The sequence below is a fragment of the Budorcas taxicolor genome, chromosome 13, assembly GCF_023091745.1.
Source record: "Budorcas taxicolor isolate Tak-1 chromosome 13, Takin1.1, whole genome shotgun sequence".
In the NCBI taxonomy this organism is placed as follows: Eukaryota; Metazoa; Chordata; class Mammalia; order Artiodactyla; family Bovidae; genus Budorcas; species Budorcas taxicolor.
The window spans coordinates 42353485-42380227 of NC_068922.1; the positions used below are offsets into that span (position 1 = coordinate 42353485).

Sequence of the window (26743 nt, forward strand, 5' to 3'; positions counted from 1 at the left end):
CCAGGGATCAAACCCAGGTTCCCTGCATTGCAGGCAGATTCTTTACCATCTGAGCCACCAGGGAAGTCCGTGATACCAGTTAAATATAAGGCAACATAAAACCCCTTCTACCCAGAGCAGGGTTTTCCTGGAGTCCCCCCAATGCTCCCTTCCTTTCACTCTAACAATCTCTCCCCTGAGACAAGCAGTAATGCTGGCGAGATGGGTAAGGTGAGCCTGCCAGTTCAGAGAGGTCTGTCCTCGGGATCCCATCTGGCCCTTGGATCCTCTTTGTGAAGCCTCTTACTGACCTAGAAAACTCCAGCATAATGTGGGCTCCGGCCACAGGGTGAGTCTTCTCCAATGCTTACCAAAGTGAAGTCGCTCAGTAGTGTCCGACTCTTTGCGACCCCATAGACTGTAGCCCACCAGGCTCCTCCGTCCGTGGGATTCTCCAGGCAAGAATACTGGAGTGGGTTGCCATTTCCTTCTCCAACCAACCAAGTCACTAAGTTTCAAATCAAGGGAACGAGAAGCAGGTGTCCCAGAAACAAAACAAACCAGCAAAAAACAGAGCACATGTCCCCCCAGCAGGCACTGTCCAGAGATCCAGCAACCAGCAGGGCAGGGCTCACCAGTTGAGCACCTCCAGGACAGGCCAAGAGGGACAGGTTGTGACAGAGAGGCCGGGATGCAGTGGGACAAGCCAGCCATCCTGTAGGAGGGGAAGGGGCTGCGAGCCCTGCTCCAGGCAGATGGGGAAGGCTGCGGACTGGGTGGAGAGGTGGACACAGCTCACAGTGAAAAGACTTGGCCAAGGAGCTGGACGTGGAACCAGACTCCCAGTGCGACCACTCACCAGGAAGAGGGGACTTCGCGGGAGTTGGCTTCCTGAGTGAGAAGACAGAACCTGCCCTCCCTTCCCCTCCTATGACCAAGAGGTGGAAGCCATTGCCAGCGTTCATCGAAGGGCTGAGAAACAGACCCTCCTGACCTGCCTTGGGAACACAGGCTCTACAAGGGAACAGCGATCCCAGTGGGACTGCAGAACTGCCCCGCCTCCCATGGCCGAGGACTTTGCCCCCAGGGCCTCAGGACCCTGCTGGTAGCCCTCACCTCCGGCCGCAGATGCAAAAGTGGATTGTTTAAAGGAAGAACAATCACTGATAAACGTGCAACTATGTTTAAAGCAGCAATATGGTGGAAGGTAAAAACAGAAGTGTATGTTTTTCTAATTCGCCACTGGATGAATATCTGCAAAAGTGATGGCTGCTGAAAACAAACCAACAGGCTAGCCAAGGGAGCTGGAGAACCAAGAGGCAGCTGTCAAGATAAATGGTGGATTAAGTGTGAATCCAGAACTCCTAGCTCTGATGCTTTTGTTCTGAAGAATTTTTCTTGTCCCCAAAGGGTATTTAAAGAGAAAGGTCTGATTTTCCCCTCTTGGGTTTTAAAGATCTTTAATCTCCTCTGACCTGCCTACTCCCGGGAGACGATGCTCCCAGGGTCTGGAACTAGACTGAATTTCCCACAGGCTTTTGCCAAAGGAGGGGCTTTCTATGGCATCTGAGGGCCCCTGTCAGGAAGGTCGTTTTGTAGGGAACACGACAAAAACATCAGCAGGAGCAATGGCCCCTGTGCTGTCTTGTGTGGACGCCTGAGTGGCCTTGTCTCCATCCTCCATCCTTCAGCTGAGCTTTTACCTTTTCTGTGTGTTTGAACATCTTCATAATTCATTGTTGTATTAAAGGTATATTCATGGAAACCAGTATTAACAACAGTTAATCTCATGGTGTCAGGAAGGAGGAAGTGAGGCCAGGCAAGTAAATGGTCTGTGTGGCTCTTACCACAGAGCAGTAGGTCAGGTTGTCCTGTGCTGACATCATCACATATCCACCAGACAGGTGCTATAACTCTGCTTTAGGGAAGAAAGCAGAACCAGATACTCAGAGAAATAGTAACTAGTTCAAGGGCTGAACAAGATCCCACCAGGGCTGGATTTGAGCAGGTGTGTTTGTCCCAAGCTCCCCCTGCCTCCCCCAGGCTCTCAGGGATGGAGCCCAGGGAACGTGCACCTGTCAGGCCTCTCACCTGCCCCATCCATACCTTGCCTTTTAAATGAACAGCTTATCTCAGGCCAGTTTAGCTCTGCAGGAAATGGATAGAGGTGGTACAGAACTGACAGCTTCCTCGTCAGCATCTCACGTGGGGCTCGTCTGTCCCAGGTGATGACCGGTGTTACCACATCATCGTACTCTAAGCACCCTGTCCAGATCACCTTAGCAGCTGCCTGGTGCTCTCTTTCTGCCACAAGGTCCCATCCCGGATCCACCCAGCACTGGGTGGTCAGATCTCCTTGGGTTCCTCTGGGCTGTGACCGTGTCTTAGGTGTCCCTTGTTCCCGATGACTGACAGTTGCAAGGAGCCCTGGTTGGGTACAGCGTGGATGCTGTTGGATGCTCTCCTCCTGCTTAGACTGGGGTTACGGGTTTGGGGAGGAGAAGCACAGAAGTGAAGGTCAAGGCTGTACCCCCATCAACATGACCTGTCGCTGAGGATGCTGAGCTTGGTCACCTGGTCGGGGTTGTGATTGTCAGGTTTCTTCATCTCGAGGTCACTCTTCCTCCCCTCTCTGTTTCATCCTCAGCCCTAGGAAGTCACTGTGCCACCCACTGTCCACGGGTGGGGTTTGTGCTTTACTTCCCTGAAGGTGGAGGAACTACCTAGACGGTTTGGAATTTGTCTGTATGGAAGATTTGTCTCTTCTCTCCAGTGGACTGATCCATCTAATCATTTATTTATCAGTATAGATGAACCATCCATACCAAATATCAATAGGGATGTTTATTTTACACTTTGACTTATAATCCAGAGAGTTGGACTGTGAAGAAGGCTGAGCACCGAAGAATTGATGGTTTTGAACTGTGGTGTTGGAGAAGACTTTTGAGAGTCCCTTGGACTGCAGGGAGATCCAACCAATCCATTCTGAAGGAGATCAGCCCTGGGATTTCTTTGGAAGGAATGATGCTGAAGCTGAAACTCCAGTACTTTGGCCACCTCATGCGAAGAGCTGACTCATTGGAAAAGATTTTGATGCTGGGAGGGATTGGGGGCAGGAGGAGAAGGGGACAACAGAGGATGAGATGGCTGGATGGCATCACTGACTCGATGGACATGAGTCTGAGTGAACTCCGGGAGTTGGTGATGGACAGGGAGGCCTGGCATGCTGCGATTCATGGAGTCACAAAGAGTTGGACACGACTGAGTGACTGAATTGAACTAAACTGAACATTATTGGGTTGGCCAAAAAGTTCGTTTGGGTTTTCCATACTACCTTATGGAAAAACCCAAGTGAACTTTTCAGCCAACCCAATGTTTTGTCCCTTGGCCATTAGGAGAATTTCCTATGTCCCCCTGACATGCCCCTCTCCTTTTGATCTTGAAGTATTTTTCCTTCTCTGTACTCTAAAATGCCGCCCAGCCTCATCTCATGTATTTCCTGCCCAAGTTGTAAAATCAGCCACTTCCCCATAGACGTCTAGTCCCTTCTCTTGGAAAGATGGTTTTAGAAACCGCAATCTAGGCACTGGGTGTGTTTGTTGCTACTGAGGTATCATTGGTTCTGGATTTTCTTGGTAACAGAGCTAGGAAATAGGAAATACACATGTGTATACTCACTCGTTATTAGTTCTATATGTAGAAATACATGTGTCTACCCCTGGAGAAGGAAATGGCAACCCACTCCATTATTCTTGCCTGGGAAATCCCATGGACAGAGGAGCCTGGCAGGCTGCAGTCTATGGGGTCACAAAAGAGTTGGACACAACTTATTGACTGAACAGCGACAGCATCTTTGTATATAGACATAGCCTATTTGTAAAATTATTTTTGTATGTATCCATCTGTGCCTATATTAAGCTAAGCACGAGTTCATAATGATTCTTCCCCAGGGAAAACCAAGGCGGGCTTCTGTCCAGCAGAGCCCGGTGATCAGCACGGGAGAGGCCTACGGGGACGAGGAGCAGCACAGGGAGGGGGGTGCCTCTCAGGAGCCATGAGGTCGGGGACTCCTCCAAGCTCAGCTGAAGGATGGAGGATGGAGACAAGGCCACTCAGGTGTCCACACAAGACGGCACAGGGGCCGTTGCTCCTGCTGATGTTTTTGTCGTGTTCCCTACAAAACGACCTTCCTGACAGGGGCCCTCAGATGCCGCCATAGGAAGCCCCTCCTTTGGCAAAAGCTTGTGGGAAATTCAGTCCAGTGCCAGACCCTGGGAGCATCGTCTCCCAGGGGTGGGGGGTCGGGGGAGGTATCCCCCCAGCAGGAATGGAGCTCTGGGCTTTGCCACGTGTCGCTGAGATGTGGAGCCCAGCGTCAGCCCCTGAGAGGTCCCATCTGTGAGCAAGGCCAGTGGGCCCCAGTCAGGATGCCCACTCCATGCCCTGGTCCTAAGGCCTGGGTTCCATCTGTGACCCAAGCCAAGGCCAGATTGGGGAGCGGCCTTGCGGTGGGGCAGGGGAGCTATGTTCCCATCAGGTTTCATTCGTTCATGGGGGATACATTTGTTTCATGGCTGATCTGTCTGCCATTCAGACCTAACTAGCAAGGTTTATTTTTCTTAATGGGTTAAAATAGAAGAGTTGCTTTATATGGATCTATGGAGAAAGTAACATGGAAACAGACATTACCCTATGTAAAACAGATAGCCCATGGGAATCTGCTGTATGACTCCAGGGAATTCAAACCCAAGCTCTGTGGCAATCTAGAGGGGTGGGATAGGGAGGGAGGTGGGAGGGAGGTTCAAGAGGGAGGGGACATATGTCTACCTATGGCTGATTCAGGTTGATGAAGGGCAGACACCAACACAATACTGTAAAGCAATTATCCTTTAATTAAAAATAAATAAAAGCAGGAGAGAGGGGTCACAGCAATGCACGTGGAACTGAACACACATAAGAAATGCGTGTGTGGGGCTGAGTGAGACGCGGCCGCAGAGGGTCTCCCTCCCCGAAGGAGCCTGTTAAACCGCCACACAATCACCTCCTCCCCCCACACAGCTCCAAGTGCCCGTTGGCGCACAGCGAGCAGGAGACAGTAATAAAGAAGGGAAATCAGCTTTGCGATAATGCAAGGAAATGTAATCCAGCCCAACAGATATGGCGCTAGAGGAATTGAGCCATAAAGTGCCCAGCGTTCTCTAAATTTCCAGAGAGGTGGTTGGGAGGCAGAGAGTGTGTCCCTCGCGCTCCTTGGAGGTGGGAGTCTGGCACCAGCCTTGTGTCCTGCCCAGTCTGCCCCAGCTGTGCCTGGACCCGGCCCCTCAACCCGAGCAGAGAGCCACGTGGATGTGGACTCATCCAACCTCAGCAGTTCTTGCCCCTAAAATAAGAGACTATAGAAATAACATTAATAATAAAAATACAAAATACCATAAGAAAAACAAAGCAATGGGAACTTCTTGGTGGTCCAACGCTTAGGACTCCATGCTTTCGTTGCCAGGGCCCAGGTTTGATCCCTGGTCATGGAGCTAAGATCCCCCAACCCATGTGATCAAAAAAAGAAAGAAAGAAAACCAAAGCAGGGATATATTGCAGAGAAAGTCATGTTTTTCCTGAACCTCAAACAACAGTAGATATTTTTTAGCCAAAGGAAATGAGGACTTTGGCAAAAGCTTGTGGGAAAATCAGTCCAGTGCCAGACCCTGGGAGCATCGTCTCCTGGGGGTAGGGGGGTCGGGGGAGGTATCCCCCAGCAGGGATGGAGCTCTGGGCTTTGCCACGTGTCACGAGACCTGGAGGCCAGCATCAGCCCCTGAGAGATTCCATCTGGGAGCAAGGCCAGTGGGCCCCGGCCAGGATGCTCACTCCATGCCCTAGTCCTAAGGCCCCCATCATCTGCAGATTTCATGGGCCTTCCCCCCTCACAGGGTCTCCCCAGCCTCCTTTATCTTGCCTCTGTTTCATTATCTCCGCCTGACACTGAGCCACCAAAACAAATTCACAGGTAAATGCAGAGGCAGGTGTGTATGTGGAACAGTTTCTGGTTGCGGGACACCCCCCACCACAGCTCCCCAGCACTGATGCCTGAACCAACCCTCCAGGGTTTCCACCTCCTTTGGGTTCACCCTGCCCCCTTCCTTTGGGCTTCCTCTCCTCCCTGCTCCCCGTGGGACCCTCTGCTCATTTCTTCTGGGTGTCTGCTACCCAACATGGTGGCCTCTAACGTTTGGCTATTTACATTTTAATTAATTTAAATCAGATGATATTAAAAACTCACAGTCACACTCACCACAACCCCACTGCTCTGAAGCTACAGGTGACTTGTGGCCACCAGGCTGGGTGGCGCAAACTTAACCACCTCCATCACTGTGGCCACCAGGCTGAGTGGCACAGACTTAAGCGCCTCCATCACAACAGAGCTCCCCTGCCTTGGCAGGCAGATTTTTTTACCACTGAGCCGCCTGGGAAGCCCACTGCATCAGGTACCATTGCTATCTATTCTTCGGCTGTGGTTGGATATTGGGATGACTTCCAGGTCAGGGCTACAACAGTCGGTATGGCTACAGACATTCTTGAAGGTGTCTTTGGTGCACAAATGCATCATTTCCCTTGAGCGCTTGCTGGGGACGGTGGAGGAGGAGGTGACACCTGTGTCGTGTGTGTGTCTATACATCCAGCTATAACAAGTGCTCCATTTCCCAAGTAGTCTAATCAGCCCACAAGCCTACTCCTCCTTAATCAATTTAATGGCGGTAGCCTCAGCTTCTCATGTTTTCTTCTCCATCTACAGGAATTCACACTTTCAACAGGACCAAATGAGAGTGTGGGTTTCCGCCGTCTCTTTCCCTTGGAGCCATTCTGGGGGTGGCGTGTATCTCTGTTCTTTTATGATGTACTCTGGGGGGCAAACCTGAGCCATTCTTGGGACAGTGGTCTGTCCCCACCGCTGCCTGCCCCCGTGGGGCCTGCGCCTTAGGGGTGAGGCATGCCAGCAGGGATGGCTCGCCACCAAGAGTCCCGAGAGGGTCGCTCTTGTCCTGGGAGCTTCCCACTGTGTTGCCTTCACTCCACGTCATCAAAGATCACCCACCGGGAGCCCCAGGCCCACTTCCAAGACCCCAGATTGAGAAAGAAGACATAAAAACTCAAGATCCAGAAGTTAGAGAAAAAAGGAGTCCCTTCTCCAGCCGACATCTCATTGAGTGGGTGCGGGAGGACCACAGAGGGCAGAAAGCCGTTTCCTAGTGACCTCTGAGTCTGCCCTCTGACCACATCTAGTTTGCTGTTTGAGTAAACAGTGTGCCACCTCCCATCCTGCCCACAAAATGTAGACGTACACGTAACACACACAGAAGTGGGATCTGGTGAGAGGCCGGTCTCTGGAGATGGGTCCTGAGGGAGTCGAGATGTCCCATCTGGGGAGCAGGCTCCACCTTTGCCTTGATGAGAACACCCCTGCCCCCTGCCTGGGGTCAGCCCTCCTGGCCATCCCCTGGGGCTCCAGGGGCACCCTCCCTGGGAGGCCTCCACCCTCACCTGCCATCACTCAGAGAGCTGGCCCTCCATGATGTCACAGTTGAATCACGTACGGTCCCCACAGCCCAGTGCCTCCCTGGTCAAAGGGACAAGGAGGACGGGGCTGGCGGTGGGGAGGTGGGCACCCCACAAAGCACCAAATCCAACACAACATCCAAAGCCTCCATGCTCCCCTCCAACTCATGACCCCACAGATTGGGAATCTAGTGAAACCAGCGTGTCGTTGTGCAACTGGGTGACCAGAAATAGAGGTGTTGGTCTCACCCAGAGTCATTTCCCCAGTAGGTGAATTTACCACCCCCTCCATGGCGGGAAGGGGACGTGGGGCACACAGATCCTCAGCCACTGGCTGAGGAATGAAGTCTCAGTGTCCTCAGTGGACTGGACAAGCTTAGATGGCAGGTTCCTCTCCAGGTATAAGAACTACAGTTTCCTTCCCTGTGGGCCCCTATGCTGTAAGGACTAGAGGAGGTGAGTGTGAACACACTGTAGAACTATCATTCGAGTGTCTACCGGGCAGAAGGAGGCACCAACTTGTAACATTCCCACCCTCCACCCTGGTGCCCGAGACCCAGGACTCCAGTGGCTGGTGCTCAGCTGACCACTGCTGGTCTGGACATCCCTGGGGCTTCGCTTTCTTTCTCTTAAGCTTTGCCTGCCTTGCAGGGCAGGGGGGAGGGGGAGGGGGGACGGTGGTGAGTGACAGCACCTCTGCCTCCCCTCCCATAGGCTGGGAGCACTCATGGCCTCCCATCAGCCAGTCCCCTCTCTGTTCCCCTCGCTCATCTTGGCTCCCTTTCTCTTCTCCCTTCTCCCTCTGCAGACGAACAAAGCTGTGGCCAAGGGGGACTTCCACCAGGCCAGCACCAGCTCCCGGCGGGCCCTCTTCCTGGCTGTGCTCTCCATCACCATAGGGACCGGCATCTACGTGGGCGTGGCCGTGGCCCTCATCGCCTACCTCTCCAAGAGCAACCACCTATGAGCTTCCCCGGGCACACGAGGAGCCTGGGCCAGTCGTGTGGGGGCACAGAGGAGCAAGGCTGGCCAGGGTGGACACACAGGTGGAGATACACCTGTGTGAGGCTGTTACAGTGTAAGTCATGGCCAATGACGCCACGAAGCCCTGGGATTTATGGATTCCCTTTGTTTTCACCCTTTCATATCGTTTTCACAGCGCTGTGTAGAGCTTGGGACAGATGGGGCACCGCTGACCCATTCCCAGTGGACGCTCCGAAGATCCTGACCCTCAAGGCTGTCTCCGCATGGATCCTGGTGGATTAATGGCCAGTGCCCAGAATGCCAGAGCATTAGCAACAGACAAACAGGAACATGTGTTCATTTATTTATTTATTTTGGAATATGGTGCAACAGGAAGAGGGCGGGGGGACGCATGCTCTTCTGCCGGTGGCCCTGCCTGACTCCACTGGCAGCACCACCCCCTCCATCCAAGCACCTTCCCTGCGGGAAGGAAATAGGCCAGGTAGGGGGAGAGACAGAGCAGCTGCTGGAAGGACCCCCAGCAGTCACGGGTCTTCAGATGAGTCCAGCCCTGAGAATGCAAAACCAGAATCGCCCCCAGGCCCAGAACATCACTCCCTCCACGCTGTCCCCGGCCGAGGAATGTCAGGCCTCCTCTGGAACACGTCCCACCTCCGCAGCCACCATGCAGCAATATGCAGTCCTGGGGTCCTCGTTGATCTGGGGCCAGGGGCAGGCCGGCCCCTCTCCAGACTTCTCCCTGGAAGACCCAGGTTTGCTCCAGGAACTCCAGGCCCAGGAGCCGCGGACACCCCGGGGTATGCTTCTCCCCACCTGCTGACACCTTGGTGACGACAGTGACACTAGTGATCTTACTGAGGACATGACTAAATGAATAGCTATTTTCTTGTCATTTTTTTAAGTGCAACTATTGCTTCCTGCTGCTTCAGTTATCGGATGAATGCTGAGAAATAAGTAATCACAGACATTTTAATACCATTTCATGGCTGTTTCACGAGTGTTCATTATTTAACAAAAATTATCTTCTAGGTTTTTGGGTTTTTTTGCTTAGACCTTTTCTTTCTGATTAATATCAATCCTTGGGTTTCACTGAAGCTTTTTCCTTGTTAAAGTGACTGCAGAGCCACCAGGAGCAGCAGCGGGGCGTCCTGGGGGTGCCGGGGGGTCACAGTGTCCCCAGGTGCTGAGGTTCCCGCATGAACATGTCCGTAAATGTTTTTATCCTGAGACCTCAACACATGCAGAGGCCATCGCTCCAGGACAGCGGTTCCACCCACGGCACTTAGGACGGCCCTGCTTCCTGGGTTCCAGCCGCAGAAATCTTCTGTGATTGATCAGGGGTGCAGCCTGGTGATTTCAGGGTGCAGTGGAAATTAAGAACCACGGTCCTAGGATAAGGGATCAGGTTTGATCCCCTCACCTGCTGCTCTTCTCTTCGACCTTAAACACTTCCTGGTGGCTTAATGGTAAAGAATCTGCCTGCAGTGCGGGAGACACAGGTTCGATCCCTGGGTCAGGAAGATCCCCTGGAGAAGGAAATGGCAACCCACTCTAGTTATTCTTTCCTGGGAAATCCCGTGGACAGCAAGCCAGGCAGGCTACAGTCCATAGCGTCTCAAAGAGTCGGACATGCCTGAAGCGGCTTAGCATGCACCCATTCTGAAAATTATTAGCTAGCACTGCCTTCCTCGGTCAAAACTGAGCTCCATCAGGCATTTGAATCTATGGATGCGCCAAACACATGCCCTAGGGAGTTCCCTGGTGGTCCACCAACCAGCGTGGACCAACGCAGGGGACACAAGTTCAATCCCTGGTCGAGGAACTAAGACCCCACATGCCACACGGCATGGCCAAAATAAATAAAAACCAACAGCAAACCAACCACACTCAAAACAGGATATATGGAAGAAGCCCAGAGATTTCTGGAAGAGTCAGAGTAGCCTGATGAGAGGCTGGATTTGGGACCGAACCAACCCAGGTTTTAGCTGTGATCCTGGGCAGGTGGGCACACTTCTTGGTCCTCATCTCTCAGGGAGGGTGATGAGAGAAGATGCTGGTGAATGCAGGCTGGAGGCCAGGTTCAGCCGCTGGGGGCAGAGATAGGTGGTCACAGGCCCCGAGGACCAGTCCCCAGGCTTGGTGCCACCCTCCCATCCTTTCAACTTAGCCTCTCCAATTCATTCATCGTGAGCCATTGTGTGAAGTGCTCTTCTTTGTATTTGTCCTAAAATGCCCGTTTTTCACTCAAGCAGTGCCCAAAGTTGCCTATCTTTGGATTTAGGTCCCTTCCACCCACCCGCCCTGCCACCTTTGGGGGCGGTATTCCCCTCAGGGCTGCTGCCGCACCTCCATCCTCTCTCCCCTCAGCCTCCGTCTGAAATGCTCAGCCCTCCCCATGCCCTCAGCTCCTCCAGGCCTTCCCAGGGCCAGCGCCATGACCACACACAGTGCCTTATAGCCTTGAGGGTGGGGGGCCAGGGCCAAACCTTCAGAGGATGACTGATGACCGGCCACGTGTGGCCTGAAGCTCACTTAAGGGCGGCCCCCATGGCCCCCCGCGGCCTTGCTGGGGAGGGGACTGTGTCAGTCGCTGCTGCCTGCACGCCATCTTCTAAAAGCGTGAGGCCGCCATGCCTCCCTAGACCCAAGCTGACCTGCAATCACGGCGGCCTCCATAGGCACCGCCCGGGCAGGCCTCGCCCCAACCCTTGGGCCCTCTCCCCATGGAGTCCTGAGAGTGCCAGAGGGTGGGAGTCAGAGCTGAGGGTCAGGGAAGGTGATGCGCCCGGCCCCACCTATGTGGCAGCTGTAGAGCGGGACAGGCCCACCCCGGCGGCCCCTGCAGGCCAGAGTGCCCGGTGGAAGCCACCTCCTCGGTCTCCCTGAGGGCACAGCCTCCCCTTGGCCAGCTCACTGCAGTCTTGTCCAAACCCTTTCTGCAATGGAGACCAGCACCTGTAATATCCCCAAAGTTACATTCCCTGGAAACAGCAAAGTCAGGCTGCCCCCGAACAGCCAGATCCTAATCCATCACCCTCTTATGGCACGTGGCCTCAGCCGTGGTTTTCAAAGAGTGAAATCACATCTGGGCCCAGATGTTAGTGGGTCAGGACTCTTAGGGATCCGAAAAGATGTTGGTTTATGTTCTCAGCATGTCTCTGGCAGGGGTGGTGGGGTGAGGGGGGCAGGGCGGGCAGGAGCCTAGGTGCTGCTGCTGCTAAGTCGCTTCAGTTGTGTCCGACTCTGACCTCCATGGACATGTTGCTTTGCATAAGTGAGGCCCTCCCATATCCTTGCAGATGCCTGTGGCCTACTGGTCTCCTGCTGCCCCAGACCCCTCTCTCCCCTGCTTCCCTGGGCATCCTGATTCACCAGGTGTCCCCCTACCAGGTGCCCCCTCCTCACAAGGCACCCCCTCCTCACCGGATGTCCCCTCCTCCCTGGGCGTCCCCTCCTCACCAGGTGGCCCCTCCTCACAAGGTGCCCCCTCCTCACTGGGTGCCCCCACCTCACCGGGCCCCCCTCCTCACAAGGCACCCCCCTCCCCACTGGGCGTCCCCACCTCACTGGGTGTCCCCACTTCACTGGGCGCCCCCACCTCATCGGGCACCCCCACCTCACTGTGCCCCCCTCCTCACAAGGCATCCCCTCCCCACCGGGCGACCCTCCTCACTGGGCGCCCCATCTTCACCAGGTGTCCCCCAACCAGGCGCCTCCTCCTCACCTGGTGTTCCCCCACCTCACCAGGTGCCCCCACCTCACCAGGCACCCCTCCTCACAAGGCACCCCCTCCTCACCAGGCGCCCCCTCCTCACTGGGTGCCCCCACCTCACCATGTGCCCCTACCTCACGAGATGTCCCCTCCTCACCAGATGTCCCCTCCTCACCAGGAGCCCTCTCCTCACAAGGCACCCCCTCCTCACCGGGCGTCCCCTCCTCACCGGGTGCCCCCTCCTCACCGGGCACCCCGTCCTCACCAGGTATTCCCCCACCAGGCGCCCCCACCTCACCAGGCACCCCCTCCTCACCAGGCACCCCCACCTCACCGGGTGCCCCATCCTCACAAGGCACCCCCTCCTTACCAGGCGCTCCTCCTCACCAGGCGCCCCCTCCTCACCAGGTGTCCCCCTACCAGGCACCCCCTCCTCACCTGGTGTTCCCCCACCTCACCAGGTGCCCCCACCTCACCAGGCGCCCCTCCTCACAAGGCACCCCCTCCTCACCAGGCGCCCCCTCCTCACTGGGTGCCCCCACCTCACCATGCGCCCCTACCTCACCAGATGTCCCCTCCTCACCAGATGTCCCCTCCTCACCAGATATCCCCTCCTCACCAGGCGCCCCCACCTCACCGGGTGCCCCCTCCTCACCAGGCGCCCTCTCCTCACAAGGCACCCCCTCCTCACAAGGCACCCTCCTCACCGGGCGCCCCCTCCTCACCAGGTGCCCCCACCTCACCAGGCGCCCTCTCCTCACAAGGCACCCCCTCCTCACAAGGCACCCTCCTCACCAGGTGCCCCCTCCTCACCGGGCGCCCCCACCTCACCAGGCACCCTGTCCTCACAAGGCACCCCCTCCTCACAAGGCACCCTCCTCACTGGGCGCCCCCACCTCACCAGGTGTTCCCCCACTAGGTGCTCCCACCTCACCAGGCTTCTCTGCTTGCCCAGTTATTCCAACTCTCTCCGGGGAAGGAGCCTGGGTCCCAAGGAGAGCCTTATGGGGGAGCCACGCCCAGTCACTGTGCAGTTAGCACTTGCCAGAGATGCCGCAGCGGGGCCACACAGCTGCCTGGGAACAGGGGCCACTGACCCCAAGAGCTGGGCAGGTCATCCCTCAGCCCTGCCAGTCATCCTGCACCTCTCCAGATGCCAGGGGCCACCTCTTTTTTGGGGATAGACTCTGGATTTAAAATCATCGCCAACATGCTGTCCCTTCCAGACACGAATGCCCAGTGGCCACTGCACTAATCTGCCTTTCCGGGGCCCCTGAGACTTAGTAGGAACCTTCAGAGGCCCTGCAGACTGGCTTCAGCACCAGCCCTGAGGACAGTTTCATTTCATCCCCTCAAAGTCCACCTGCCTTTGTTGCCATGGATATTGACATCTGTTGACCCACTTTGTCAATAAACCATTAAGTGTGGATTCAGACCCTGAGCTAAGGCTGACCTCTCCAAAAGGCAGCTGTCCCATCTCTGACCAACTAGAGACCACGCTCACGTCAGTGCTCTGCTGTCGATGACCTTGGCGCCAGAAGTGGAGTGAGGCCTGGGCTGTGCTGTCTCCCTCTGACCTCTTGACAGCCCCTCCCTGGTCTTCAGGATCAGCAGAGCTTCCCCCCAGGGGTCAGGGGTTTCACCCCCTGGGATTCTCACCCCCTGAAGATTCTGCTTCTGGTAGCAAAGCAAAGGCAGATGCCAAACCCACAGACACCTGGGCCTGCAGACAGCCCCCTCCCCACTAGACAAGGGTGCAACTCAAGTAAAGAATTTGTCATCTCACTGACCCATGGGAAGGGGCCAAAGTTCCACCTGAGTGAGGATGCAGAGGGCATTTGAGGAACGACATGTGGGGTCTGCCTGCCGCAGCCTCCCACAGGCTCCAAGGTGGATGACAAGGGCAAGTACAGACGCCCCACACAGCAGGATGTGGTGACCCCTGGGAGTGGGGCTCCCTGCTGGTGTCTTGAGTGAGTCACAGGGCAGGGAAGCCCCTCGGGCTCTAAAGATTTGACTGAATCTGCTGGATGGAGAAGATAGCTCGGGAATCAGGAAGTGTGGTTGGGATGATAGGAGCAAAATGTGGGGACCTCCAAGGAGAAGCCCCAGGTGGACACCCCCAGAGGTGAGGGTAGGGGGCGGCCCGGGCTCTCCAGGGGGCAGGTATACTGGTCTGAAATGGCTCTGGCTTCCCGCCCCCTCCCAGCCCAGCAGCAACCTCCAGATTGCTCCTGCCTTGGGCCGCGGTTCCTCTTTGCCTCTGCACCAGCCCCCGGCCACCCCACCGAGATGACTGTCCATTTAACTGAGCACAGCCCAGCATCCTTGTCACCCAGGGGTGCACTTCCTGCCAGCAGCCAGCGAGGGGGGCTGCGTGTCCCTGCCAGAGAGAGAGAGGTCCATGTGTCTGAATCCCGCCTCCGCCAGGCACTCTACTGACCAGCAGAGACTGATTAAATTCAAGGTGCTTGATGGGGGCCATGGAAACACCAGAGAGGGTATTCACTGCCGCATGGTCTCTAGGGGACCTGAGTTTTCACTGGAATCAGGTCATTTGGGGCCAGTTTAATGATAGGTAGATAGACACACGCTAGATAGACGATAGATAAAATACCTGCAAGTCTTTGGTTAGGGGGGGTCCCACAAAATCCTAGCATGACACGTGGCTCTCCATTCCCTCAGGCCTTCAGTTATGACCCCTCAGGTCACCAAAGTCCAGCTCATGACTCAGCTGAACAGCATACAGTGACTTGGGCTGCTGTCTACCACCACCAGAGAATTCGTATTTGGGCCCCAGCTCCTCGCAGGTGGGACAAGTTGGGGAAGACTGAGCACCTTCTCAGTCACCTAAGTAAGTAAGTAAGTAAGTAAGTAAAGTCACTCAGTCGTGTCCGACTGTTCGTGACCCCGTGGACTGCAGCCCACCAGGCTCCTCAGTCCATGGGATTCTCCAGGCAAGAATACTGGAGTGGGTTGCCATTTCCTTCTCCAGGGGATCTTCCCAACCCAGGAATCGAACCCGGGTCTCCCACATTGGAGGCAGACGCTTTAACCTCTGAGCCACCAGGGAAGCCCTCACCTAGTGCGACGTTTTTGTTCCCTGCATGTGGCTGCAGCACATTCTATAAGGTGTGTGTTTTCTGGCTTTGGGAGCAGAGTTTCCTAGCGGATAGAGCTCTTGCCCCAGGAACGAGGTGAGTGAAGGGCTATGAAACCTCCCAGCTCAGCCACATTTTCTCACTCAAGAGGGCCTGTGAAAGAGGAGCTGGAAATGACCAGTGTCCAACAACAGTGTCAGATTTAGAAACAGATTCAGGCCACTTCAGCCTCCCTAGCCCTCACATTGGCCCATATGGGAGAAACGTAGGACCCCACGACGGAGCTCCCCAGGCCCAAAGAGGAGCCCAGCTGGTCCCATTCCCAAAGCAGCCCTCCATCTGGCATTGTGGGGGCTCTCAGATCCCAGGTCGTTTAAAAATCAAACGAGCCTTACATTTGAAGAGGGCTTGGCAAGTAGACTCAACTTTGTACCCACAGCAGTCCTGTGCCAGGCCCGTCAGATCCACAGTTTCAGATGGAAATGGAGATCACGGAGGCTGTTGGCCTCAATGTCACCTGCGAAGAGGGGACAGACCTGGCCTTAGGCTCAGGCAGGTGGCCTGGGGCCACACGCCTCCACCCCTAGCTGGTAACTGGGATGTCAGATCCCACGACCAGAGCTGGCCCTGGTGGGGTGCCATCCCTTCCCCCTCTCCAGGAAGAGTGGGGAGGGGTTTGTAAACCAGGCTGGACGCGGATCAGCAGGTCAGCACAGAACATATCTATTCTGGATCCTTCCGCTTCGCTTTGGCACCAAACCCAAGGTGCAGCATCCCAGGGCTGCCGGACAGGAGTTTGTTGAGCGCCTACCACGTACAAGGATGGCGAGGGGCCCTCAGGGGACCAAGGCAGAAGGAGGTCTGATCTGGGGATATGCTCGGTCTAGCTTGACCAGGCCCACTGCAGTTTTTGCCCATCTGTATCTGGTGGACATGCATCCCAGAAAGTGTCTTAGACGGGAAAAGGCCGAGGACCTGGACACGACCCAGGCCAAGCAGACAGCCAGACGAGCCCCACCTAGAAATGCTGTGATCCAGTGACGTGGAGCTCACTGCGGGGAGTGGGCATGGGCAGTTCAGCCCTCACTCCAGGTGGAGGCCTCCTCTGAGGGTGAGAGGTGGGGGGCAGCCACGTGCTCAGGGACTGATTCCAGCCTCTGCCCCAGGAGGCCCATCCCTGCCCCTGCCCTTGCTGATACCCCAGCATCCCGCACCCCATCTGGGCAGGGCCCCCCTCTTCCACACCCCCCGGCCCCACCCACACAGGCACCCAGCTGAGACAGGCACGCCCTGCAGGGTCCAAGCAGTGCAGCTGTTGCCCAGCCTGGCCTTTGGGCTCCCGCAGGCTCCCAACTCTCTCCTCCTCGGCTGGGCACACGGGGTATTTGCCTTCACAGCCCCTGCCTGCATTCAGCAGCATTGACTGCACCCACCACCGTCAGTCCTGCCCTGGAGAGAACATTAACTAACTGAGTCTCAATGCGGCGGAGAACAGAAACACACGTCCCAGAAGATGCCTGTTGACGTCCATTCAGACCTGGTTCAAAGGAGCAAAAGCTGAACGGTAGTGATGCTTCCTTAGGTGATGAAGAAGATGGGAAGCAAGTTGGGGGCGGGGGTCCTGTGGTTCTCAAACTGTTATACTGGTCGCTGTGCGTCTAGTTTGTTTCATGGTTAAAAAAAAGGCTCAGAGGCTGAGCTTGTGCCAGGTACTCTGCTGGGCCTGAGGCACCAGGAGGTTCAAGAGACATGGCCCCTGTGCCCAGGGGTCACCGTCTCTACTCCCAACAGGACGGGCTGGGTTCTCCCCTTTGTGGGCGTGTGATGGACCCTCATCATTTGGGGGCAGGGTGGGCACAGGCCAGCAAGGGCACAGCCTGCTATGGGGATGGGGCTTCCGGGGCCGTGGTTGCCCCACGATCACTAATTCAGCGCTGCATCCTGCTTGCTGACACGAGTGTGCCTTCCTCTGCGTTTTCCGTTTCTTCTGGGAATGACATCTCATTTTATGCACACATGTATTCCCTCAGCACGTCATTTGGCAAGCAGTTTAAGTGTTGTATTAATACACAGCTTGTTGAACCTGATTAAATTTGATCCTCTTGAGAAAGCCCTGTGATGCAGTTGCAGGGGGGATTAGTTCTTGGTTTCACAAACAGGGAAACTGAGGCTCAGAGGCTGAATGGAGCTCCTCTCAGCAGACAAGTCACTTCCTCTTCCTACAAGGGACACAGGGCTGCCACTGTGGGTTTTCTCTGCATCTGAGAACCCACCCACCCACTTAAAAAGAAACATTGAAGGTGTTCTGTAAGGGATGCCCTAGTCATTCCCCCACCCCTTGCCCCTGTGTGCTCTGGCCTGCCAGCATCCTCTGAGAACCCAGAGCTGCAGCTTGGGGAGAAAAGTGCCCTTAAAATTAGAGAGAGAAAACTTGGTGGAGGCGTTCAGTTTGTGGCGCCGAGCTGAGAGGTTCCCCTGGAATCTTTGAGGAGAAAGAAGTATGTTCCTGATGCTGCTGCAGGAAGGAGTGGCAGTCACCACAGCGCCCGTTCTCAGGGCAGCGTGTGGGCACGACTGTCTTATCAGCAAGGACACAGGGGCAGCCAGACGGGGTGCTCAGCTGTGTGTCTGACAGGTTCTGTGCCAAGAGCCCTGACCACAGGGTGGTCACCTCCAGGGACGGCAGGCCGGGCAGTGGTGGTGTTTGCTCTCTCTTCCCGCAGATGCCGATAACGCAAAACAAAACAATTAGCAGCTTGCGCCTCCAGACGGGGACATCACGTCTCCCGGCTCCTGTCTCCCCAAGGCGGGCACGTCCTCTCCACTCTGCCCCGGGGCCCTCGTAGATCCTGTGGGAGCTGGGCGGGGAGTGAACCCACGGTGCTGTCTCCATGTGGGCAACGGATGCGTCTCCTTGGACCTGGGGCAGAACCAGGGCCAAGCGTGGGGGCTGGGACAGCTGGACCTGCAGGACTTGTTACATCTGCAGGTGCCCAAGGCCCCAGCTCGGGCCTGTGAAGCAGCACAGGGGGCCTGGGGCCAGGCGTCCGTGTCTCCAGAGAACAGTGGTGATTCTGTTGCACAACCAGCTTGGAAATGGCCGGACATCTGGGGAGATGGCCAAGTCTGGGACGAGCTCCTAGCAGGTCACAAAGAAGGAGGGCATGCAAGGAAGGTGCTGAGGACAGGCCTGTCCCAGGCCCTGGGAGCCCCCCTCTTCACTCACACCTGCTCCCGAGGCCCCTCAAAGCTGCGTCCCCTCTTCCTCCTGGCGCCCAGAGCACCACCTGCCACCTCCCTGCAGGCGGCAGTGACAACTGCGTCCTCACCCCAGGGACGTGGGCCAGCAAGGCTGGCCAGCACCTGGTCCAGGATTTGGGAAGTGGCTGTGCCTTCCCCGCGCTCCTCACCACCTGCACCTGGATGCAGGGACAGGCCATGAGGCGTGGGGCGAAGGACACAGAGAACGCACCCCCGGGAGGAGCCTCCCGATGGAGGCAGCCACCTGCCAACCTGCTCAGTGAAGGAGCACCAACGCCCGTGCTTTAGAGTCTGGGCGTTGGTCTTTCTGCTGCAGCAGCCCGCAGCCCCCCACGAAGACAGAACCTGGGTTACCTGCAGAGTGTCTCACGGAGAAGGTTGTCGCGAGACACGCCCGTGTGAACAAAGTCAGGCGTTCAAAAGAGGAGAGAGGACTGCACAGCTACGACCAGGTTGAGTTCAGGAAGGCACACGCCTGGGGTGGGAGAAGCAGCCAGCCAGGGCGCTGGGGCCTCCTTAAGTCTCGCGGGTTAGGAGCCTCCAGCACACAGACAAGGGGGAGCGGCGACAGTCTCGCGCTCTGAAGACCCAGCTTCCCAGAACAAGCATCTGACCACGCGTGGCCCGTGATCATCTACCGTGATGAGGACTAATAGCCCTGCCTCTGCTCAGCTGGGTGAAAAACAGTCCGGAAAAGCTGCAGGGGATGCAGATGACCTCGTCTCGCTCTAATTAGGAGACCGGGAACAGCAGGGCAGGCGACATTCAGGCCATTCATGAGGAGGACGGGGACCCAGCTGTCAGCACCCCTCTGAAGGGCATCTGGCACTCGCTGCCCCACCCCCCGCATGCCCTTGGCATGTCCGCAGCTGGCATGGGATGTGTCACATATCTGGCCTGGCCCCTAGACCATCGTGTGCACTGGCAGGAGCCAGGAAGACTCAGTCCCCTTTGAAGGAGACTGTGGGAGCTGCTGGGCTGAGGCTGGAGACAGTCCCCATGGGGCACTGAACTGTGAAACCCACCCTGGGTTGCAGGTGCCCATGCATGGAGCACCCCGTCACCGCCACTTTTCCTGCCTCATGCCATGGTGCCATGGCCCTCGGGGCCACTGCAGGGCCAGTGGAGGGGGTGGAAGGGGAAACATCCATGCTCCAGGAAGACCCAGGATCCGCAGCAAACCCTGGGCCCTGCCTCTGCTCCTGAGAGCAGGCACCAGCAGCCCCAGAAGCCCACCTCGCCCTCGCACTTGCTCCATGACCTGGGGCAAGTTTCTCAGCCTCCGAGCCACTCACCTCACCTACAAAGCAGGGATGGCTACCTGCACTTACTTCACAGGCTGCTGGTATTCAGGCCTCGAGCCCACATCTGGTGCCATGGCTGTTGTCGCGTCCTCACCCGCACAGGGCGCAGACAGTCATCACTGGGCTTGGCACGTCACTGGTCCTCTGTGAACCTCTGTTTCCTCTTCCACCGCCCCTGGTGGTACTCCTGGGAGGGCCTAGAGGACACACCACGTGGTGGCCTGTGGTGATGGGTTCCTGCCAGGAGCACACAGGGACCCTGCTAACTGCTAAGTCGCTTCAGTCGTGTCTGACTCTGTGCAACCCCATAGACGGCAGCCCACCAGCCTCCCCCATCCCTGGGACTCTCCAGACAAGAACACTGGAGTGGGCCATTTCCTTCTCCAATGCATGGAAGTGAAAAGTGAAAGTGAAGTCACTCAGTCCTGTCTGACTTAGCGACCCCATGGACAGCAGCCTACCAGGCTCCTCTACCCATGGGATTTTCCAGGCAAGAGCACTAGGGTGCCACAAAAGGAGGAGCTGCCAAGAGCTCCTGGAGGCGCCCAAGGCTCAGAGCAGAGCTGCCTGAGCTCCACAGGGGCGAGGTGACTGATGTGAAAGTTGGAGGGCCCTTCACTCACCAGAGCCCCGTGGCCATGGCAACCCTCATCAGGAGCTCCATCCAAGGATGATTAAGGAACATTCACACTAATTAAGAGTCCAAACATCCCCAAGCCATGTCCAGAGAGAGCTGTGGCTCACACAGGCTCCTTTCCAGCCTCTTGGGCTCAGCTCGGGGCTTGGGTGCTGGGTGGAGGCTGACCCTGGGAGTGGAGTTCTGACTCTGCTCCCAGCCTCCTGAGCGCTGGGGGCATGGGGTGCACTCAGAAGCCCTCTTGTATTAACATGCCCCCATCTTCCTCCCTCCTCCCACCAGCATCCTTGCCCCTACCTCAGCCTCAAGGTCATGCTGGTGCCCTCTTCTCTCCATCACGAACAAGAGTCACCTTCTGTTGGAACAAAAACTGCACCAAGACAGAGTCCCTTTTAGTCTCCTGAGGACGTGTGACAAGTGGAAAGAGAAGCCAAGCCCCAGAAACCCCCCTCAAACGACAGCAGTGAGCCTGGGCGTGTGGGCCCCAGGAGGAGGAGACCAGGATCACAGGGTGATGCTGAGGATGCGGGTGGGGCTTCCAGGCAGTCACCTGGGCCCCAGACTCCACCTGGGAAGCCAAAGCCACGCCCATGGTCCCAGCAGGGCAGCTCTTTGTGGGGACAGTGGGTGCGACGGCAAGAGCCAGGCAGGTTGGCACCCTTGTAAGTAGCAGCGACTGGTCCAGGAATGGGGCGCCCCCAGGAGGGAACAGCCCAGCCGTTCCTCCGAACCCAGGCTGCAGTTTCTCCCCACCAGGGTCTGCCCTGCTCAGGCTGCAAGTTATGTAAGCCTCCTTCCCACACACTGGGGTAACAGCCGCCAAGCCTGCAGCCCCGTTGTCCCAGGGTGGACACGGATGAACGCGTTCCTGCCCACAGGACCAGAGCCAGGGGCCAAGGGCTCCGACAGGCTCCCGACACGTGCCGTTACCCCTTCCCTTCCAGTGTACGGAACATAACACCCTTCACGCCGAGCACCCCGCCCGCTGTATGGTAACCACAGTCTTGCGCTCTCAGCCCAGCAAGGCCTGTGAGGGGGTCTGGGCTCCACTGTGGACCAGACAGCACTTAGTGCCTGGAGGACTCGACCACACGCTCACCTTGAAACAGTGGGCGATCAGGGCAGAGGCCGGAACCCTGTTTGCAGGAAGGCACAGAGGGCTTCCTGAAGGAAGGGGGAAATGCGGAGGGGTGGGAATCCTGGGATTTTTTTTGGCCCAGCTCAGGGCAAACCACTGAACCCTGGCTTTGGGAGCCACATCTGAGCAGGGGAGATTGTAGTCTCAGGAGCCCTCCCTCCACCCAAGTTTCATCTGAGGGATGACCATCTCCTTGGACACCAGACAAGTAGGCAAGCCTCAGCCTTCCGCACCCAACAGGGCTGCTGGAGGCCCCAGTCTGTCTTCCCAGCAGAAAGGCCTCAGGCTCACTGTTGGATGGCTCTTGGTGTGGGGAGGCTCCCTGGGCTAAGACATGGGGCTGATGGAAACCTTGCCTCTTGCCTGCGTCCAGCTACAGAGCTTGGCTGCAATCTTGGTGGCGTGGTTCCCTCCCTACCCACTCCCTTTCTGCATCCTCTGCCACTGGCTGGCCTCCTGGTCAGAAGGAACTGCTGATCCACAAGTAACAGGGGGCCCTTCATCACCAACATCCACTTCCTCCCCTGCCTGGAGCCTCCAGTCATCCCCCTCCACCTGGGGTATCGCCAGGGCCTGGGTGGGCCGAGGCCCCTCCAAGACACCCTGGGTCCTCCCAGGGACAGTCCCTGGCCCCAGCCTGTTCTGTCCCAGCCTAGCAATGTGGTCCCTGAATGTCCAGTTTGCTCAGCTGATGGGGTCACCTCTGTGAAACAGCAGCCTGGACGATGAATTTCTTAAGGCAGCTGTGAAATGTGTCCGACCTCGGTGCACCTCACAGGAGAAGATGCTGACGTCCAAGGCTAAGCCACCTCTCTCTCCTGGGGCATGGCCTCCACATGGGGGCCGGCCCCCTCCACCTCAGAGCAGGAGACCATGTGGAGAGCACTGTGTTTGTCCACATTCCTGACCCACACGCTCAAGGTCAACAAACACTGTTGTTTAAAACTGCTGAGGCCTGGGCTGGTTTGTTGTGAAGCCATAGCAACTGAAACAATGGGTGGGTCTCCAAGGATGACTTTGCTTGAGCTCAAAGCCTGTGGGGACACACTGGGTGAAGAAGGCATTACCGGCCGGGGGCAGCAGCTCATCCTTCAGTCTCTGCTGCCCCCCCTTATGTCACATCTCTTTGTCCAAATATCACGAGGCCTTTTCTCAGGTGGCTTTAGAGTCTCTGATGGCCAACAACAGCCAAACAGCCAATGTGCCAAATGGAACAAAAGGCAGGGCAGAGCGCCCCTTTCAGGGCAGGTAATAGGGTACAGAGCGTTCCTTGTGATCCTATGGACTGCAGCCTGCCAGGCTCCTCTGTCCATGGAATTTCCCAGGCAGGAATACTGCAGTGGAGTGCCATTTCCCTTCTCCAGGAGATCTTACTGACCCAGGAATTGAACCCACATCTCCCATGTGTCCTCCACTGCAGGCATATTCTTTTCCACTGAGCTGCTGGGGAACCTTATATAATATATGAATGTGTTGAATGTTAATACTATAATAAAGACATATACGGAAATTTGGGATTTGGAGAAGATATTAAAAGGCTTGTAGAAAGCAAAACTTTCCTGTTTTGGTCACTTTTCTAACCCTGGGCTCTCGGGATGATCAGGGCTGTTGCTGCCTGGCTCTTGGAGTTCATCCTGCCTGAAGCGGGTCAGGCTGCAGGACGGGGTGCTCAGGCCCAGGTGTCCGGCCAGGGCAGGGACACTGGACCCTACGCCCCCACATCACCACCGGGGAGGGGGGAGGCAGCACAGGGGCACGAGCAGGGACCAGGACCGGGTTCAATTTCTGTCCCTGTAAAGCAGAGCCTGGAGCAACAGCCTCACTCTGACACATTCCCCAGAAATACACCTGTAGGACACAGCAATGAGGCAGGGGGTGCCGAGGCTGGGCAGGGGGCACAGGCCTCCTGGGACTTCTTTGGGACCCTCTCCCTCTGATGCGAGCTCACCCAGGACACGCCCAGGTGGTACCATCTGGATCCCAGATGCACCCGGGCGTGGGGACCCCGCCACCAGGTGGCGCTGGAGCTCCGGGAAAAGATGTGCCAGGGATCTTCCCTAGGTCAGCGGTCACGGCGCCCCGGGCTCCATTCCAGACACCCATCCCGGGCCTGGGCGGGAGTTTAGCCTCGGTTGCCTTCATCCCATCTGCCCAGCAGCTGTGGTCAGGAGGGGCGGGGGATGGGCCAGCCCCCCGACACCCCTAAATCCCCACCTACCCCCACCCCTCTGTGAGCATCTGACCGGGATTCCCGGGCTCTGCCAGGCTAGGTTTAGGGAGCTGGCGGTTAAGCTGTTGGCGGCTTGGAGTCTGTGCTGGTCACAGTGTCCACACGGCAGACCTCGGGATACTGCACGGCAGCAGGGTTGTGGGTTGTTTCCATCTCGCCTTGCCGGTTCACAGCACACTCCTGCCTTACTGCTCAGGTTAAATTAGGAAGGATGGTTCCGGAACTGCCTGTCAAGACTGCAGGCCCTGTCTTGGGTCCACCCCAGTCCCTGGTGCAAAGTCTGCACCAGGGGCAGGGCCTGGCCTCTGGGTTCTGACCAGCAATGAGACTTCCAGGGGCCACTGGGCCAGCCTTTCCATTGCGTGACCAGCGGCTCAGAGATGTGGAACCCTTGCCATCGACCCCCGTCCCCAAGACCCCTTCCCAGGCCATCACCTTCCCAACCGACACACAGCCTCTGCATTAGCAGTGAACAAAGCCCCCTCTTACTGATCTTTTCTGAGGATGGCCACATGACCTAGTGTGCTCCTGGTTGGGAACGTGAAGGCTGATTATTCGGGGGGTGTGTGGGGGGTGGTGTTGTGAGACCTTCAGTGGATGAATCACTCCTTCACAAAGGTCTCCAGGGAGATGGACTCTTGAAATCCATCTTTGTACAGATGGTCATGACCTGCTCACTGCCGAGAGTGTGGCAACCCCAGGGCTCACAACCCAAAACCCAGGCCTCTGAGACCTGAACCTCCTTGTAGACATTACGTGGAGAGCTAGGTTTCTGGGGCAGGGTCCCAGGTTTGGGGTTTTCTAAGAAATGAACAAGCTCCCAGAGCACGTCAGCGCTGCAGTGTGGGGACCACACTTGAGTCACATGGATCTTGGCTATGCTGTCACCTAGAGAGTCCTTGTAAAGCAGTCGGAGTTCTGACCACTTTAAGATGACAGGATTACCACTCTTGGTGCATTTATTTCCTGCACCTGCTCCCTTTCCTCCAGGTGCATCTCACCTCAGACCGCACCCCCCCCCCCCCCCCCCGCCAGCCGTTGCCTAAGCTGCACAAGATGCTTCAAAACTTAGCAGCTTGAGCAACAGTAAAAATTTGAACCTGGGCTCAGCTGGGCAGTCCTTCCCTCCAACTAACATACACTTGGGCTGTGGGGCTTCGGCCAGACCAGCTGACCCAGCCGAGAGCTGACGGCACAGAGCTCTTTCCTTGTGACCTTCCACGGGGCAGCTTGGGCTTCCTGACAGCAGGTGGCCTCAGGCCACTGGCCTTGGTACATGGCAGCTGGCTTCCACAAAGCAGTGTCCCAGGAACACAGACCCCAACACAATGGCACTTAGCAAGCTCACAGTTGTTAATACCTCACCCTGAACAACCACATGGCCAACCTCCAGATCAACAGGGAGTAAGGTCACCATAGGGCCACAGACACAGCAGACTGCCACGGTCTCTGACTTTTTCACTTGTGTTCATTGTCTCCAGACCAATTCCCTTGGAGAGTATCTCACCAAACAGCTCCTTTAGGGGAGTCTTGCTGTTTTTCGTTATTCAGTTGCCAAGTCGTGTCCGCCTCTTTGCAACCCCGTGTCCGACTCTTTGCATTCCCATGGACTGCAGCACAATAAGCTTCCCTGTCCCTCGCCATCTCCTGGAATTTGCCCAAGTTCATGACCATTGAATTGGCAATGCCATTCAACTGGGGAGTCTTGGATCTTAGAAATTATTATCAGAGACCCAAATTCAGCTCAAACACTTTAAACAGTTCATTAGAAGTTCAGAAACCCTCATTATTATGCAAGATCTGCTTGCTTAAGTCATTACATTGAAAATGAATTAATTCTTTTTGTCATACTTTTAATGGAGGATAGATTTAATTCTGTGTATAATATGACAAATTTCTGCTAAAGACTGACAGCTGTGGGCATTCATCACCATTCTCATTTCAGAAACCATTCTGCCAACCCAGTTTTATCATTTCACCGTGAAGGGATGGGTTAGAACTGCTACTGGCCAAGAGACCTTGGCCACAGGCCCAGAGTGTTACCAATGCCAACAGAGTACTTGGCCAGTGAGACACATGGGGTCATTACAGGAGACCAACTTCCACACTCCATTCAGGACATTCTGCACCCTCAGCTGACGTCCCAAGCTCCCCTGAGCTTGTATCTGAGGGTGTTTATCAGAAAATGGTATGGAGAGACCTCTTTGGCATTTTTCCATGGAACATCCCCCCCTGCTTTTTTTTTTTTTTTTGCATTAGTAAATGATAAGAAGTGGTAAAAATCAGCCAGCTGGATCAAAAGGATGTGCAGTGGAAATCACTTTCTTCCCACCTGCACACGTGAGTGCCCCAGCTCAATATGCCAGGGTTGCTCCCTGGGTACCCAGAGAACAATGGTGCCCAGCGTGCCCGTGTACTCAGGTCACAGGCGCGGCCGCACACACCACGTGTGGGCGTTCACCAGTGCGCCGTGTTACCGCAGCTCACAGGGCACCTTGGAGATGTTTTCTGGACACGGTCACCCCTCTCACAGCCCCTCTTGAAGGTCATCTGAAGGACCGCTCAGCTTCGCACATGTCCACTGACCCTTCAGTTTCCTGGGTCTTTTGGCATCAGTCATCTAATCCACAGAGTGAAGCAAAGTATCCTTTTCCATTTGAATCTGACTGTTTTTTCTGCATCTGTGATTTCTTACACTTTCTCATCTTGAATTGTCCTGAGGCTGAGTTTACCGAGCGTCTGTAAGTGTGCATATGTGTGGGTGGGAGACTCAGAGTTTATGAGTGCCACACACATGTATCTTCAATGTAAGATTATTTTTCACTTCTCATTTTCTGTTTTCAGAT

General features: G+C 56.1%; 1 protein-coding gene across 1 annotated transcript in view; it reads left to right on the top strand.

Annotated features, from left to right (window-relative positions):
• Positions 1-8497, top strand: part of SYNDIG1 (synapse differentiation inducing 1) — a 53207-nt gene extending 44710 nt beyond the window's left edge. Inside the window, exon 3 of the mRNA XM_052651262.1 lies at positions 8339-8497. Coding sequence (XP_052507222.1) covers positions 8339-8497 — 159 coding nt within the window. The remainder of the gene's footprint in view (positions 1-8338) is intronic.
• Positions 8498-26743: the final 18246 nt, after the last annotated feature.